Source organism: Pelmatolapia mariae, linkage group LG4, assembly GCF_036321145.2.
Source record: "Pelmatolapia mariae isolate MD_Pm_ZW linkage group LG4, Pm_UMD_F_2, whole genome shotgun sequence".
NCBI classification, from domain to species: Eukaryota; Metazoa; Chordata; class Actinopteri; order Cichliformes; family Cichlidae; genus Pelmatolapia; species Pelmatolapia mariae.
Genome location: NC_086230.1, coordinates 19,356,627 through 19,373,478, shown reverse-complemented (window position 1 = coordinate 19,373,478; position 16,852 = coordinate 19,356,627). Strand labels below are relative to the sequence as shown.

At 41.6% G+C, this 16,852-nt stretch overlaps 1 protein-coding gene across 1 annotated transcript; it reads right to left on the bottom strand.

Moving 5' to 3' along the window:
* Positions 1 to 1,080: 1,080 nt before the first annotated feature.
* LOC134626182 (heparan sulfate glucosamine 3-O-sulfotransferase 6-like) lies at positions 1,081 to 14,805 on the bottom strand. Its single transcript, XM_063471758.1, has 2 exons — positions 14,312 to 14,805; positions 1,081 to 1,699 (listed from the first exon to the last, which is right to left on the bottom strand). The coding sequence occupies exons 1-2, from the start codon at positions 14,803 to 14,805 to the stop codon at positions 1,081 to 1,083; spliced, it is 1,113 nt and encodes a 370-aa protein (XP_063327828.1).
* Between the last annotated feature and the right edge of the window lie 2,047 nt (positions 14,806 to 16,852).

Below are 16,852 nucleotides of genomic sequence, written 5' to 3'. Positions count from 1 at the left end.
TCAATTAAATGGTCAGCTTATCCCCAGATGGTCCACTTATTGCAAATTGAGCCACAGAGACACTTTTTCTCTAAGAAACCATATTTTTAAAACGTTTAAACAGTCTAAGAACTTTCATGGATGGTACTTACACATTCCTTTGTTTTCACAGGACTTTGTCTTTGTTTTCTTGATATGAAAAGAGCCAGCTGTGTAAACTGTATTACACAGAGAATGGGCAGTACAGTACAGTCTTCAACCTCTGGTGACAATTTTGCACCCTGATGTAACCACACAAAAACTGACCTTAACGCTAACACATGAAATGAAAACAAATTAGTTTGTCACATCAGATAAAAGTTTACTTCACAACACAGAGAATCAGAGGCACATTTTTTATACACTGTAATTTGAACACTTTTTTTTTTACAGTTACAGTGGTTCAGAATAATCACAGATCAAAAGTAGCAATTTATTGTGAGTAACAGCTGATACAATTGATCCCATCCAGGAATTACAATATAAAATATGATGCGGCTTTTATTGGTAAATACTTACAAATGGAATGTGTCTACGCATGGTTTCGACTTAATATTTACAAATGAGGTATCATTGGTATATCAACTGCAATGCACTGAGGAATGTCCTGCAACATCAAACTGTATGTAGCATTCAAAAGACTGGAAAATATGTAAATGCAGGCAAAGAGTATGACATTACTCTCAATGTCCTGTCAAATGTTGGTATTATGTCCTGCTTTGTCACGTAATAAATACACTTCTTTAATAATAATAATAAAAAAATACCTGTTGTATTCAACAGAAACTATAAATATCACCTTTTCTTCTAATCTGTACATAAAGAATGTCAAAAACAGTTTAACGGTTATATATTTAAGCCATTAACTAAATTTGTCGTTTTCATATTAGCAGCACTATGTCCGTCTGAGCCTCAAAATACAACAAAACAGTGACAGTTCATGAGTGCTGCATGTCGTGTTGACTCCACTGAGGCAGAATGGACTTTGTCTCTCCCAGTACCTGAGAACATTAGCCCTGTGGAAACAGTAAATGAGCATCTCTCCACAAAGAAGACTCTTGCTTAGTCCCAGCCAAAGTCCTGTCCACTCATCTGGTAGAAACGGTGGTTGAAGGGCCTGTAGAAGTCTCTGAGTCTCTGCAGTACCTCAGAGGGGATCTGGGGATGAGGTCTGCCTTTAGACTTTCCGAGGCAGCGGGGTCTGCTGCTCCCCTCTGGCTTCTTCAAGCAGGGAAAACCTTTTGTCTGGTTGAAGTAGAAGTGCTTGTCTGAAACAACCCTTTTCAAACCCAGGAAGTCCTGAACTCGGCCCATCTCCCCAGCTGGATCAGACACCAGTCGTTCGCCGCTAACAAACAGAAAATGAGACAAATGGAAGTACTGGAGCCAGTTCTCCAGGTGCTTGGCATAGAGGCCGATGCGCACAGCACTCCACGTGGTATCAATCAAACCTGTGGAGGAGTTTTTCAAAGCGAGGCTCTGGAAGGATGGAAGCCCTGGGTTCTTGGACAGCGTCTGGGTGTAGTCAGACACAGCCCTCGTCACCGGGTCCCTGACGACGACAATAAGCTTGGTTTGACAATTCATAGTGCAGATGCGACTTGGAGCCTCTTTGGTGACAAAGTAGCTGGGTGTCTTCTCCATAGTGATCTGCCCGTCGAGTGTCCGAGGCATCAGGTTCCTAAATTAAAAAAGAAGAAACTGTCAGATAAATATTGACACAGTCTATTTCACTTCAGTACATCCAGCAGGTCTGGAGCTTAATTTCACTTGTTTTGATTTTTTGAAGTGTTTTTTTATTTTTTTATTTGGCCACTTGAAGACATTATGTCCATAGTCTGCTTACGTTATATGTTGAGCCAAGTTGTGTGAACCTGCTATGTTACATGTATTTAACTCAACAAAACACTCTTGATCCGGCTGCACAATATTTTCACATTTTGTCAAAATTACAGCACTGGTTTCTGAGCTACCACAATAAAGTTTCAATGTTTATAACTCAAAACCAGCACCACTTGCTGTTTTAATCCCATGCTACATTCAGCAAAAAGACCATTAAGAGATAATGTAAGAACATCACATACTGTTGCTATTAAAGCATCTCAAAATCTGTGTGATCAAAGCTTCAGACACTACTCTGTTAATGTTCGAGGGCCCCAGACAGCCCCTCCGAGTCTCACTGCAAGGTCTGCAGAACAGGACCATCCACTCACCACGGGCCCAGTGAGTCAAAACCACAAAGCCTCGAGAACCACTTAACAGCAATTTCCTACAGATTTCCACCCCCTCTTCTTCCTGCAAGAGCAAAATGCCCACCCCCTCACCATCACCTCCCCAATAGGTTCCAACAAGGACTCAAGCAGGCCAAAGTCTGCAGGAAGTGCGACCGGGATGGCGAGCTGCTGAGCTCAGCTAGTGTGTTAAACACATGGCAGTAATGAGGAGGGATGCTGGGTAGAATATACCAGTGGAAAGACTTGTGTTAAATTAGGTGTTACTATGTTGGGGTGATAGATTTTGCATTACGATGCAAAATGTACCTTAAGCTTTAACCAGTGCAGTGACATCTATTCTGCTGATTTATCTTTCATGGCACCTGCTCTCCTGAGATGATTGAGCAACTTTTTCTTCTTCTACTGATTTGATTTAAAACCATCGAGTCACAGCTGCATGAAACACCCTTGACTGATGCGGACTCCTCTTATTTCAGCAATATCTGGCCAACAGACACCGAGGGAAAACATGGCGTTCAACAGGTCCAGCATTTATTCATGTGTTTACATTTAACATTGACAAACTGCCTGAGCCAGCATTGTGGTGGATTTGGATTTCAGAAACAAATTGTTTGCACGACAAATGGATGATGAGCAATGTTTAAAGCAGCAAATGAATCGCCTGCAGTTCATTTACCCAACACATCCTTTACTGTGTTACTGGAAACAGAGAGCGTTCATGTGGTTTCCCATAAAATAAACAAGTAATGGAGCATATGTGCTTTATTTGTTTCAGATTGCAAGTTTGCATTAATTCCAAATGTCAATGACAAAAGGCCATTCAGAAGTGTAGATGACGTCCAAGGGGGGATTTGTTTTTCATTTTCCTGGTTATTTTAATGAGTATTTGTAAAGTAACCGTGTATTAGTGCAATGTAGTAAAAATGCTTTTAATCAATTAGGAAAATAAACACTTTCAAATGGGTTTACTTGAGTAATGACAGTTGCATGCCCACATTATTTAAAGTGTTTCCTCTTTGATCTGAGGGAATTAAGGTTCAGCAAAGTTTCATGACTTCCCTTTCAGGGAAACAAAGCAGCAGATGACTGTAGTCCATGCAAGTTCACTGACTTTACTTTTGCTCTTTAAAAACATATCTAACACAATATACCAGGGAAATATGAGAAAATGTACATCAAATGAAGAACAAGAAATAGGCTTTTGATATTTCACTCAAAATGAAGATCTTAACGCTTCAACAAAGTCAACCAAACACATAGTAAAATCTCATTATAAGAACTTTTAACCACCTAGATAGGTTTTGTGCAATTGCATTAACCTTCTTTGTAAAAACAGTGCTCACACACGCTTCATTAAGCATCATTAACCTCAACTGCTCATTAACGCAAACATATAATTAGCCAATCGCGTGGCTGCGACTCAATGCGTTTAAGCATGTACACATGGTCAAGACTTGCAGAATTTCAAACTGAGCATCAGAACAGAGAAAAAAGTTGATTTAAATGACTTTGAATAAAATATGGTTGTTGGTGCCAGACTGGCTGGCATTTCAGAAACTGCTCATCTACTGGGATTCTCCCACACAATCATCTCTAGGGTTGAAAAAAAAAAGTGAGTGGCAGTTCTCTGGCTGAAAATGCCTTGTTGATGTGGCCAGACTGCTTTGAGCTGATCAGGAGGGAACAGCAACTCAAATAACCACTCACTACAACCAAGGTATGCAAAAGAGCATTTCTGAACAAACAACATGTTGAACCTTGAAGGAGATGGGCTAAAGCAGCAGAAGACCACACCGATTCCTTTCCTGTCAGTTGAGAACAGGAACCCGATGCTGCAGTTTGCACAAGCTCGCCAAAACTGGACAATAAAAGATTGGAGAAAAAAAAGTTACCTAGTCTAATGAGTCTCAATTTGTGCTGTAACACTCAGATAGTAGGGTCAGAATTTGACATAAGCAACATAAGCACTGATTCATCCTGCCTGTATCAACAGTTAGGGTTGCTGGCGGTAGATTGTTGGGACCCTTATTACTAATTAATTAAAAAATGTCACAGACTAGTCCATCCCTTTATGACCACACTGTACCCATCTTCTGATGGTTCCTTCTAGCAGGATCATGTGAAATGTCACAAAACTCTAATCATGTCAAACTGGTTTCTTGGACATTGGATTCACAGTACTCAAACAGCCTCTCAGGTCACCAGCTCCCAACCCAATAGAACATTTTTGGAATGTGGTGGAATGAGAGATTCCCATCATGGACGTACAGAGCTGACAAATCTTGGGCAACTGTTTGATACTGCCATGTCAACATGGACCTAAATCTCTGAGGACGTTTTCCAGAAACTTAGTAAATCTATGCCACAAAGAATTAAGTCAGCTCTAAAGTAAAAAGAGAGTCCAATGTGGTACTAACAAGGTGTTCTTGCTCATTTAACTCCTGATGGAAACTGTATTCTGTGGTTCAGTGTTTAGTTTGGTCTGTTATTTATGTAAAATGTTCTCTGTAGAAGTTTTAAGAGGAAACAAAGGTTAAAAGTGCACAATAAAGTACATGACTTTGAGTGAGAAGGAAACTTTTAGAGATCTGAGTCTTTCCTCTTCACTTAAAGTTAAGCCGTTTCAATCCATCCCCATTAAATGATCCCCATAATAAAAGACCATTAATTGATTACTATCCAATTTCAAGAGCTGTAAATGGCCTATCACTGCCTGCCCGTCCCCTGTTTATCTGTGTCTGATCAATACGTCTGTCTCTATATGACAGATTGTGCTCAGTGTGTGTCGGTGTGTGTATGAATGCTTTTTTGCACATGTGCATATTTGAGCACGGAGGTGTCAGTGAATACTGATGAGAAAATGAGCATCCTTACACCCACAGTGTCCATCTTCTGCTTTCTCATTCATAGTTTTGGATTTGTCCTTCACTTCTTCGCATAAGTGACACTTCTGTAATTGACCATAAGTTGTCTTTCCATATTCATGAATAGTTAATGAATTGTGACTTTACCCCCACTCTGCTCAGGTCCCTATCTCCCTCATCACAATCAGTCTCATTATCGGAGAATCGATAGAGGCCATTTTCTGTCATAAATCTGTCTGTATGTGGTGTCAGTATACTGTAAACAGATCAGGGACGATTAATCTGCAATAACATATGCTTTACATACACCTCTTTGATTTAGCTTAAGGGAAATGCCTTTTAGCCTACTATTGTTAACATTTAAATATGCAAAGGGAAGAACTCAAACATGTTTTCTATTTAGCGTTGTATCGGAAAGCCTTGCTGACTCGCCACTCTAGTCTGGAACTCCCTGCTGTTAAAAGGATGTAGTGCTTTTCCTCCCTGAAGTGCTCCAGAGCTGATTACTCTACTGATATGTTCGAGGGAGCCTGGATCATAAGATTAAATAACAACCCTGGCAACAAGGATGTGGCCAAGAGACTTCCTGCCCCCCAAGATTACGGGCTCTCCCGCTGAAGCGGGAGCCACATACTCCTGCGGCGCAGAAACAATAGGTATTCTGCACAGAAGTGGAGCCGGAAAAACCAATTATCACGTCGGTTTGTCAATCTGAAATTCCATCAGTTATCACAGCGATTTACCGGGCCAGATACGCTACACACGGTCTTCCTGAAGGAGGCTTCTGCTTTGGCAGGCATCTACACCAAAAGGCTTTTTCAGCTGAGATCCAATTAAACAGGTGGTGAAAAATCAAGGCTATAAAAATGAGAGAGAGCATAAATGTCAAACTGAGGAAAACATTTCCCAACTGTGTCGCTATGCTCGAAGGGTGACAGAAGCAACCTGGAGGCAACGGAAAGTCTGTCAGTCTGACAGGATAAGTGTGGGAACCTTGATTTACAGCATCATGTCTGGATGAAACATATGTTGCTATTCCCCTCTGACCAAGCTAAGGTGGGCTAAACCAGTACAAACAAGAGTGTGAGGCAAATCTCATCTAGCTACAAGGAAGTGAACATATAGAGCAGGAGGCATTATTGTCTCTAGGATACAAAGTGCAGTTTTTCCCCTGCTATCGCCATGTTCGAGACCTCAAAGTGTCACACATCAAAGTTGGAAAAGAACATAAACTGATGTGTAGAAAGTAAAACATTGAATGAGAAAGTGTGGAGCAGAAACTTTACAAATAGTATTGCGTATGTGCGTGTGTTACCACTAAAGTGACTTTCAACCAGACACAAACACACTAAACACCTCTGCAAGTGTCAGTCACAGGACCACTGGATGGTTTGATCACAATTGGAACCCAGCTGCGAGAAAAAACTGTTGCCACCCACTAGTTTTAATTGCATTGGATGATGTTTTCCTCTACAAAGTAATGGAGTTAGTAAATGGTTTTCTCTGCATGAGGTTGGCTGAAGTGCTACACTTCCACAGAGACCAGAGTGTGAGTGTGTGGGTGGAAAGGAGTTAAAATCACACACATACATGGGAAGGGGGGAGTCTATCTATAAAGGAATTACTTTATGCAGGTCGATGCCCAATTAAAGACTGAATGTCCAGTTATAATTAGGAGTCCTGACAGGATGTGAAGTCCGTGATGCTTTGCTGGGAAGTTGACGTCCACAAGGGCAGAATTCTCACTGGGGGGAGAATCTGGGTTTGAATCTACCAGCAAGCGAAGGTCTTTGCGTGTTCTCAGCCTGCCTGCATGGGGGTATCCAGCTTCCTCCCACAGTACGAAGACATGCACTGGTTTGGTTAATTGGTATTTCAAAACTGGCTGTAGGTTGTTTGTTTCTTTGTGCTGTGCCCTGCTTCTTTCCCTATGATAGCTATAAAAAGAAATGGATGGATCTAAGATTCAGTCTTTCTGTATGCGTTTGTCCATCAAGTTTCATTCCAATATCTTAGTGAACTCCCTGACAATTTTCAAGCACAATCACCAAGTACAAATTGCAATATTTCCACATATATATTAATCAACAATTAAGGTGGATGAGTTTAAACACTTGAGGTCAATCATCCAAATTAAAGGTCATTGCGCATGAGAGCTGAAGAACAGAGTGCAGGCAGGAGGGTGGAGTGGGTGGCGATGAGTGTCAGGGGTGATTTGTTACAGAAGGTTCACAAGTTGGTAGCGAGACCTGATATGATGTTTTATTTGGACATGATGGGGCTGCCAAAAAGATAGAAGGGCTGAGCTCGAGTTGGCAGAGCTGAAGAGCATGCTCTGATTTTCTTTGGGCATCCTTACAGTATTAGAAATGAGTATATCAGACGGACAGCCCAGGTTGAGGACTTTGGAGACAAAGTTGAGTAGAGGCAAGGCTAAGATTGATTGGACACAGGCAGAGTAGGGATAGTGGATATACTGGACAAAGGATGCTTAATATGGAGCTGCCAGACAGGAGGAAGACCAGAGGGAAGATTCATAAATGCAGGGAAGGAGGACATGCAGAGAGTTGCTGTGATCTTCTAAGCCTCAGCTCTGCTTTAGGTTAAGCACAAATTAGCAAATGTTAGCATGCTAACACCCTGCGCTAAGGCGGTGAAAACTCTGTAATTATTAAACCAATTATCAGCATGTTAACATTGTCATAAATATGTAAACAGGGATTTTTAATAATCAAGACAGATTTTGCTGAAGTTTGATGAACCCAAGAGCTAAAAGAGAAAATTGTGAGTGTGTCTCTGTTGTTGTTCATCTCTTATGAGAATCAGACACATACTTTTCTTTTATAGATCTGGATTCATTCAAACCCTTTAAACATCGAAGCTATGTGGTAAAACATAGTCTTTTCAAATTTCCCAGGAGCCATATGATTGTGTTTCCATTGGATACTCTCGTGTTTTTTCAGGCTCACGCCATTCTTTTCTGGAAATGGTTGCCTGACTGAACATGACTACCAAGCATTTGAAACATTTCATTTTGGCCCAAACTATTATTTCTTCAAAAAGTACTTTTCTCACCAGCTAACTGCAGCATAGAGCTGAGGGGAAAAAAAGACAAGACAGAAACCTCCCCAAGATTTTACAGGCGCCCCATAATGGATTACAAAGCACCCCAAATTATTATAATTCCCACCATATGAAGTGTGAATGTGGCTATTTTCAAACCTTATAATACCACCTAGACTTAAGACCAGCCAAAACCTGGCACCATTAAAACACACTACAACCCAACACTACGGAGACCACTTCCTGGCCTGTTACACCAATCAGCCATGTTCAGCGTCTAAGGCTAATGGCCTGAGGGCTGTACACAGAATGAGGTGTTGAGAAAATCACCCTCACTCTGGAAAACGTTCCCCCGTGGATGTGCATTAGGCTCCACTTTCACCATTTCAGCTGTCAAAAATCCAAACTGACAGGGTAAGTGCCTGAATCTGCCCTCACGGATAATACTGAGATAAAGCATGCACAAAGCACAGGATGACTTTGGAACAATCCAAAGTGTACCATTAGTACCTTAAGTATTTAGACAGTGACATAACTTTTGTTATTTGGACTCAGGGCGAGCACATGCAAAAGGGGGGCTATGCATAGAAATGGTTGTAATTCCTAAAAAGCAATGATTTTGTTAAACCACAAAATTATAGTGTGTCATTGTCCAGATACTTATGGACTTAACTGTGGCTATATCTTGTCTTATTTATACTTCAAATAATATTAAAGATATAAATTGTTAAATGATGTGCACACAAATCTGTCCCAGCTGAATAAAGTGCCTGAAAATATCTTATTTTTCTTTCGGCTGAATGGATTATACTTGACATATAGGTTTGCAAACCTTCAGTGACAGCAATTACATTATTGTGCATAGAAGATGCTAACATGTCTGCAAACACTTACGTAATAAAAACTAAAAGAACTGCAATGCAAACCGTAAACAGAGAATGTTCACATTTGAAGAAAGGATTGTGCCCCGGTGCTGCAGCCAACACATTTCAAAAGGTGCAACTTTTACTTTGAAGGCAACTTCTAGTTTGTGTTGCTGTTTTCACAGCTTCCCTACAGCTCTGAGAATTGTTGATGAGTGTTTGCAGACCAGTTGGCGTTTTCCATGCAAATTACCAGCAGCTGTGGTGTTCTGCTGGCAACCAAAGCAATTGCAAGGAGGTCTGTGCCAACTGGTTGGGGTTGCTGGTGGTCGCTATGGGTCACCAACCAGAGCTCTAGGCCTGTGTAGAGTTTAGCGCTAGATTCCATCGTGCCTGCCATCAGCCTGCAGCAACTGGTTGGAGAATACACATTTTCCCCCTCTTAAAAGGCCAGTGTGAACGGGGCCTTATTCACTTGACCCTACAGCAACACATGTTGATGTGACATGGTTAGCAGCCATGTCTCTCCAAAACCTCAGCCTATGGGAAAACACGCCTTTGGCTCCTTTGATCTATGACCTCACTAAACACTTTCCTGATGAGTTTGTGGGCTCAGATGCAAATTTCAAGTCTTACCTAATAGAACATGTCATTCACTTTGTAATTTAAAGTCTCCATGAGAGTCCAAAGGAGGATAAAGCAGGGTATGCTTTGGAGCTGCCAGCCTTGGGACTGTCATGTTGCTACCCTACCAGCCGGCAAATCCTCACCACGCACAAGTGATGCCTGATGGTGGCAGTGAGAGCGCTCAGCTCAAGGCTTCAAGCCAGCATTTCACTAACCAGTGGGTGACCGCACCGTGGTTGCGTCCATCTTTTATATACAATCAGCTAAAATTTAAGGAAGTGGTCACACTAAAATGAATCTAAGGCGATTTTAAATGACTTGGATGCAGTTCCTTCATCCTGCAAATGTTTTGCCCGAATATTATTACCCTTGTTTCTGGCATGAGACTATATTGATGTTTTAGGCTTCATTGCTGCTGACGTTTATAAATATTGGTTGTCCTCGTATTTTATTTTCACCAGCTGTATTTTTGCATAGTTAATTTGTGTATTATTCTGTTTATATTTGTGCATGTGGTCTAGTTTATGCAACTCAGTTGATTGCACTGCTGTCTTTTTTGGCTAGGACTCTCATCGTCATGATTTCCAGAGTAACTAAAGCTGAAATATAACAGTAATCTAAAAAAAAATAGAGAGAGACCTTTAAAATGTGCAGATATCTATTTTTTAATGGTTATGCTAGAAAAATCAAGGGATAAAATAAAATTTTGGTGCTGGTGTAAATGCTGATTATACGTTTTAAAATAATAAAATCAAATGTGTATATCAGTCTGACCCCATAAAGATCGGCATGTCCTCCTCTTATTTTGATCTGTTGTCATCTATTTCCAGTCTTGTTTGCATAAATCCATTTCTGATGTAATTTTTAGCAGAGCTGGCATTTTTGCTTGCCCTTGTGCTGTTACCCTTAATGGATTTATACCATGTTTTAATTGCAATCCAATCAGGCATGGCTTGTGGTGTCAAGACTACAGGTCAGCTAATTGATAACCTTGTAAAATATTGATGAGCCATGAGAACTTGAGTTTTTCCTCAAACAGAAATGAAGAAGTAATCTTTTTAAAAAGAGTTTGTTCTTCTACAAGATGAGAAATAAATGCGCTCACTTTGACGTCATCAGACAGAATTTAATCATTACTCATTCCAGGCCTCATCACTGTGACAAAGCCATGACAATTACAACTATTGTGCCATGGAAAGCTGAGGTTTTTCAGCTTTCTGCGGTGGCTCTTAAGTCCCATATGAAACCCATCACTCTGTGAAGTCTCTTTAAAGCCGTAAAACAACACAGAAAACCGTTAAATCTTTGCCTTATTTTCAATGCACTATTTGTGGCTTTTCCATTCCCGTAATGGGCTCGTATGCACACATGCAAACGAGAGAACGGCATGAAGAGACAGACAGGGCGGAGAGGGAAAGAGAGCGGAGACCGACTTGATCGCTCAGATAAAAGCAATGGAAAACACACATGCATGAGGTCTGAGCTCGTCTTCGAGAAGACAGTGCTGTTGGAACAACACGCACGGGAGGGTACTTCTGTCTGCTGAATCTATGAAGTGTCTCCAGCATGCAGATCGCCCCTGGTTTCATCCAACATCTGACAGCAGCGACTCACATATGACAGATTACAACCCTCATCCATCTGCTACAGTCGCCTTCGGTTTGTGCTTATTTCTTCATCCAAGAAAGAGAGCAGACTATGACAGTGCACAAATTGCTTTCAGATATGCCAGTGTGTGACCATGTATCTTGGCAAGCGGCTGTTTGTTACTTATAAAATCGTGACTCGTCTGTAAAAATAATCAACAGCAGTTCCAACGCACCATTTTTTTTCATGGGGATTATGGCAGATATATAAGCACGCAAAGGTCATATTTGTCTGAAGGGAAAGATTCAGGATTAAAGCGGTTTATCATCACTTTATCACTTATGATATGGATAAATAAGTGCTGTGGTAATATTAAATGGATGATCTGGAGGAATATCTACAACAATCAGTTCTCTGTCTTATGAGATCAGATGAGACAGAGAACTTCAGAAAGATTAAATGTCAAAGCAGGGGTTGCGTTTTCAGAGCCTGTCTTAAACTACAGCTTTACACTGCATTGAGTGTGTGTGTGTGTGTGTGTGTGTGTGTGTGTGTGTGTGTGTGTGTGTGTGTGTGTGTGTCACATCCAGATGTGACAGAGAGTTGACCCTGTGACTGACAGTCAGATGAGGAGGACTTGCTTGTTCCACATGGATAAGTTCTTTCTGTCACTGACTCACACACACACACACACACACACACACATGTCTGGTTTGCTATCCTCGTGGGGACATCCCATTGACATAATGCTTTCCCTAGCCCCTTACCCTAACCCTAACCATCAAAAATGAATGCCTAACCCTAACCCTTACCCTAAACCTAACCATAACCTAATTGTAACCCTGACAGTAAAACCGCATTTTGAGTGTGAAAATTGCTTTCAACCCCGAGGGGACCTGGATTTTGGTCCCCACGGTGCAGAAAGTCCCCACCAGAATAGTAAAAGTCAGATTTTGGTCCCCACCAGGATAGTACGAACCCGTACACACACACACACACACACACACACACACACACACACACACACACACACACACACACACACACATACACAAAATTCTGCTGTCTACAACTTCCAGCGGCTTCTTTGTGGGTCACTGCAGATGACAGCAAACAGATTTGCTCAATTTTTGCGATTCGGTGACAACAGCGGAATCATCTTTCAGTGATTTCATCCGGTATCATGTTGCTGCTGTCGCTCTCCATTGTTGCATTAATCCTTCCAACTTTTCTCCGCCTCAACTTTCAGTGAAGTTCACTTCTTTAAAAAAAACCACAGCAAAAAACAAAACCATAATTCACATTCACGTTCTTTTGATACTGTGAATGTGAACAAATGCAGGTATTATCAGTTATATCCATGCAGAACTCCCATTTAATCTCTTAAACACTTACAGGTGATCACTTTACTTTAATTACACCTCTGAACTTGGCTACGCTTTGAAAAATGTTCATGTTGCATGTGGTGACTTAGATTTGTCGTTGGGTTTAGGCGATATTACTGCACGACTGATCTACCTTTTACAGGCCGTGTTTTTACAGGCCGTGTTAGTGGCAGTGCTGTGTTACACCATTAAGGCCTAACAGCTTTACAGCACAAGTCAGTCTAATTAAAACACACATAAAAAAAAATGCCCCGGAAACACCAGTTTGGCCACAGGTATTTTCACATAAGGGCTTTTTCTGCTATTCTGAAGGGAGAGTGAAGAGAAGAGAAGCAAGGAGAAAAGGAGAAAGTGATAGGGAAGAATCTGGGGAGTTGTAAATGTGGCATGGAGAGACAGAGGATAGGTAACATAGTACTTAAGACTGCTAACATACATACGGTATATATGAGTGTTTGTGTGTGCACAGAGAAAAAGTGAGAGAGAGGAAATTTAACGGCATGCTAAAATTATCAGTGGTGAAACCATTTCCATGTGTCCTTATGTTCCCTATTAAAAGGCAGCAAAGGGGGGTTTAGAAAATAAGGCAAAGGAAGATTGAATTACACCATCTTGCTATCAAAGTGCCTGTTATTCACGATCCTTACCCTGTCAAACCTCTGTGTAGTTATGACACCTTTCTTGCTTAAAGGTCCCCAAATGGCATTGTGTTCTCACACGCTGCTCAGCTGGGATCATGTCCAGAAGCTCGTAGAACATATGGAGATGATCAGGACCAGCTTCACGCACAAATAAATCCTTCTTTAGGGCCTTAACTACACCCAAATGATGGCTCTGGTCAGCCTGGTCACCCCAAATCATGTGCTGTCAGTATGAAAGTAGCTGATGAACATTTTATGTGCCTTTTGTAAAGGAACTGTGCAATCACATTAACTAAGATCATCACTCAGTGTTTGCTCTCCATGTCAATCAGATTTTTGTGTTTTTGCTTTTTTTAAATTCTATAATTCAATTCAATTTAATTTTATTTATATAGCTCCAAATCACAACAAGGTGCTTTATATGGTATAATGATGCAGTATTGCTGTAGATTTTACATGTTAGAGTAATCACTGTGATGTTTGCATGGGTTCTTTGTGGCTCCGTTGCAGAGCAAAAAGGGGAACACTATACAGGATGTCATGCTGAAGTGAATAAATGGTGTTTAGATGACTGTCAAGATGATGAAATGCTCCTCTGGGACCTCACTAGCCCTTTTGATCTAGAGCAGCACAAAAGGGGGAGCATTGTCTAAAGCTGATCTGAATCTATCAACCAGCCAATGCATTGCTGTCTCTTCTATTGACGGAGGAAATCAGCACATCTGCACAGGTGATAAAATGTCAGCAAAAACATCAGTGCTGCTCAGCTGACCCTCAGCATATACAATCCTGCATTGGCTGGCATGACATCCAAATATGCAATCGTGTTCAAACTTTTTCCAAATAAACCTGTCAGATTCACTTACAAAGAGCACATCAGTGTTTACAGCAAACACCCTGTGTCGTTTTAAAGTTTTGGACTGCCTACGATGGTCCACGATTTACAGTTTTTACATTTTATGATTTTATCCAACCTGAGCTAAAAGCCAGCCACATTCTGCATGAGTGGATTCGTGCGTTCATCCTTACCTGTACCACTCCAGCCCTTTATCGTAAAACCTGTCGAAGAAGTGCGGCTCCGCGCCGAACGCTCTCACGTCCGGATGGATGCGGAGAAACTCCAGCAGGGCGCGTGTCCCTCCTTTCTTCACGCCGATTATAATCGCCTGCGGAAACCTTTTGGTCCCGAAAGTGTTGGACACGGGGATGCCGTTGCTCTGGACAGTCTCCTTTTCGCTGTCCAGCGTATTCTGTGACGGCTCAACCGGAGCGTCCTCGGAGCTTGTGCGGTTCCGCTGAAACGGCGCATCGGGGAAGAGGCGCCGGGGTAGCCGCAGATCGTCCAAAATGTCATAGTCCAAGTCTGAAGTTTGTTGTCTGTATGCAGCTCTTGGAGCTGAATCACAAAATCCGGTGAGGCAGTAGAAGAAGTAGGTGAAGATTAGGACCATGGTGAAAAAGACCGAGACTTTGGACAGCGCCTTCCCAAAGTTGACCCTGAATCTGCATCCACTACATCCCATGAGTTGATCTCCTGCTCGATGCCAAAGGGCCAAAGCGGTGACAGCATGCTTCTTTTTGTTCCCTACATGGATCGGAGTTCGAGCTTAAATGTTCTTTGGAGAACCTGTTGCGCAAAGCTGATCCATCACACGGGGAGCTTCTCTCAGCAGTGGAGTGGCACAGTGGACTTGTCAGAAGTTACATTCATAATTCAGAAAAGGTCTACTAAAGATGTTCTCTGATCATTTTGAATCGTTTGTCCTTTAAAACTCAGTTAGCTGAGACTTTCCAGCTTGTTGTGTCTGTGCGCTCTAGGGTCCTGGAAGCTCTCATTCAAGGTTTCTGTGCTTCTTCTACACCCCCTACACCCCTCCCTTTTTCCTTTTACATGTCCCCACCCTTTTCCTGCTGTGACATCTTATAGATAGATCATTCCAGCACAGATAGGATGAAGGGTTTTTTATCCTGTATAATTAAAAATTTATGAGGCATAACATTCTTAATAAATCATTACAGTATGTATCATCATAAGAAAACAACTGTAGCGTATTAAAGCACCATTAGGAAAATGATTTTTTTAATAAGTTAATAAAGAATTTAGTCATTTTATGTCAAGTCAAGTGTAAGGCACATGATTTAGCTTCTTTAGCTCGGCAATGTGGGAAAAAATGATGAGCACTTTACTCTAAAGAGCCCACGTCAGTGTTTTACAAATGTAAGATGACTCCCCACCAAAGAAAATCTTCCGCGCCCCTTTGAACTCATGATAGACATCCCAGTCAGCTTTATGAATAACACGAGCCCCGAGGACGTCTATCTAAAACCTCTTGTACTCTTCTTGCACTCTGAAGCTCAACACATGGTCTCTTGGCACAAACCCCAAAAAATAATAGGCCTAACATGAGGAGGGGGTACCTGCAACCCATATCTCTCTTGCACCCTCTTCCCATAAATACAGTATCTGAGACTGAGTGTGTCATCTTTGGGGGTAAGCAGGAAGGATCGGCTCTGGGACATTCCCCTGACTCCGAGCTGGAGCAGGTATAGAGTTTCTTCAGGCAACGAGATGAATTCAGACTTTGAACCTGATTAACACACCGGCTGTTTGAATGGATGAGAGGATAGAGGGGGGGAAAGAGAGGAGAGGTAAAGGGTAGATAATCTGTCTGTGACACACTCAGCCCTGGAGCACAGTGTGTTTCAGACAGAGATAGTAAATCCACTTGGCACTGCACTGACTAATTGAGAATTTTATGCTTTTTATTATCATTCACCTTCGTTCTTTAACATCCTCAGAGAAAACAGAGTTAGGCATTTTTGAAAATACGCTCTTTTGATTTCTGTACGAGTGAAACATCTTGCCAGTTGTGTTTAAAGGTAACAGAAGGTGCTGGCTTATTAACATATTGTATCTGGTGTGTATAGAAAAACAAAAATGGCAAGAGAGTGTCAGCGGTTGTAGGGTGTGAAGTGCGAGGCTAAAAACAGCAGACGCTCTATGTTTTGCTCCAAAGTGCAAAAAAAATTGTGTTTTTACACTTTTTACTTCTACAGTTTCTGTGCAAACTACAGAAGTGACACATAATGTGATCTCTGTAGGTCCTGGGTGAATTTTGTGACTTTTCAGACTTTCCCCCCCCCATTTTCAGTCTTTGCGCCAAGTTAGCTGATTGCTATTAGTATTCTTAGCACCCTGATAGGAGAGTGGTATCAATCTTTTCATCTAAGTCTTGACAGTCTCTTAATAGCTCTATGTCTAACTTTTCCTTTAAGGAAAAGCTTTCAAAGTTAAGAAATTGCAGAGCCCATGATTGCAGTTTCCGCCGTCTGCTGAAACAAAGGTCTCTGTGGATTCGTACATGACCCAGGCAAATATAGAATAATGATATGTTTTGACACACAAACAGCCATTGTAAATCCACTGCAAAAGAGGCCAGCTTGGCATCGAGGAATTCACAGCTTTTGGAAATGACCGTCCGCTGGCTCTAGTGCCACATTCAGTCAGAGTGAGGTCAGGATCCGGGCTTTGCTTTCATCGGACGTTTTATTTGCTTTTCCCTCATGCTA

Bases quoted from the DNA above. Each gene is read 5' to 3' on its own strand.
- LOC134626182 (XM_063471758.1), bottom strand. From the start codon at position 14,805: ATGGGATGTAGTGGATGCAGATTCAGGGTCAACTTTGGGAAGGCGCTG. The intron at 1,700-14,311 runs GTAAGGATGAAC...TTTTTAATTTAG, and splicing joins AAAGGGCTGGAGTGGTACAG to GAACCTGATGCCTCGGACAC.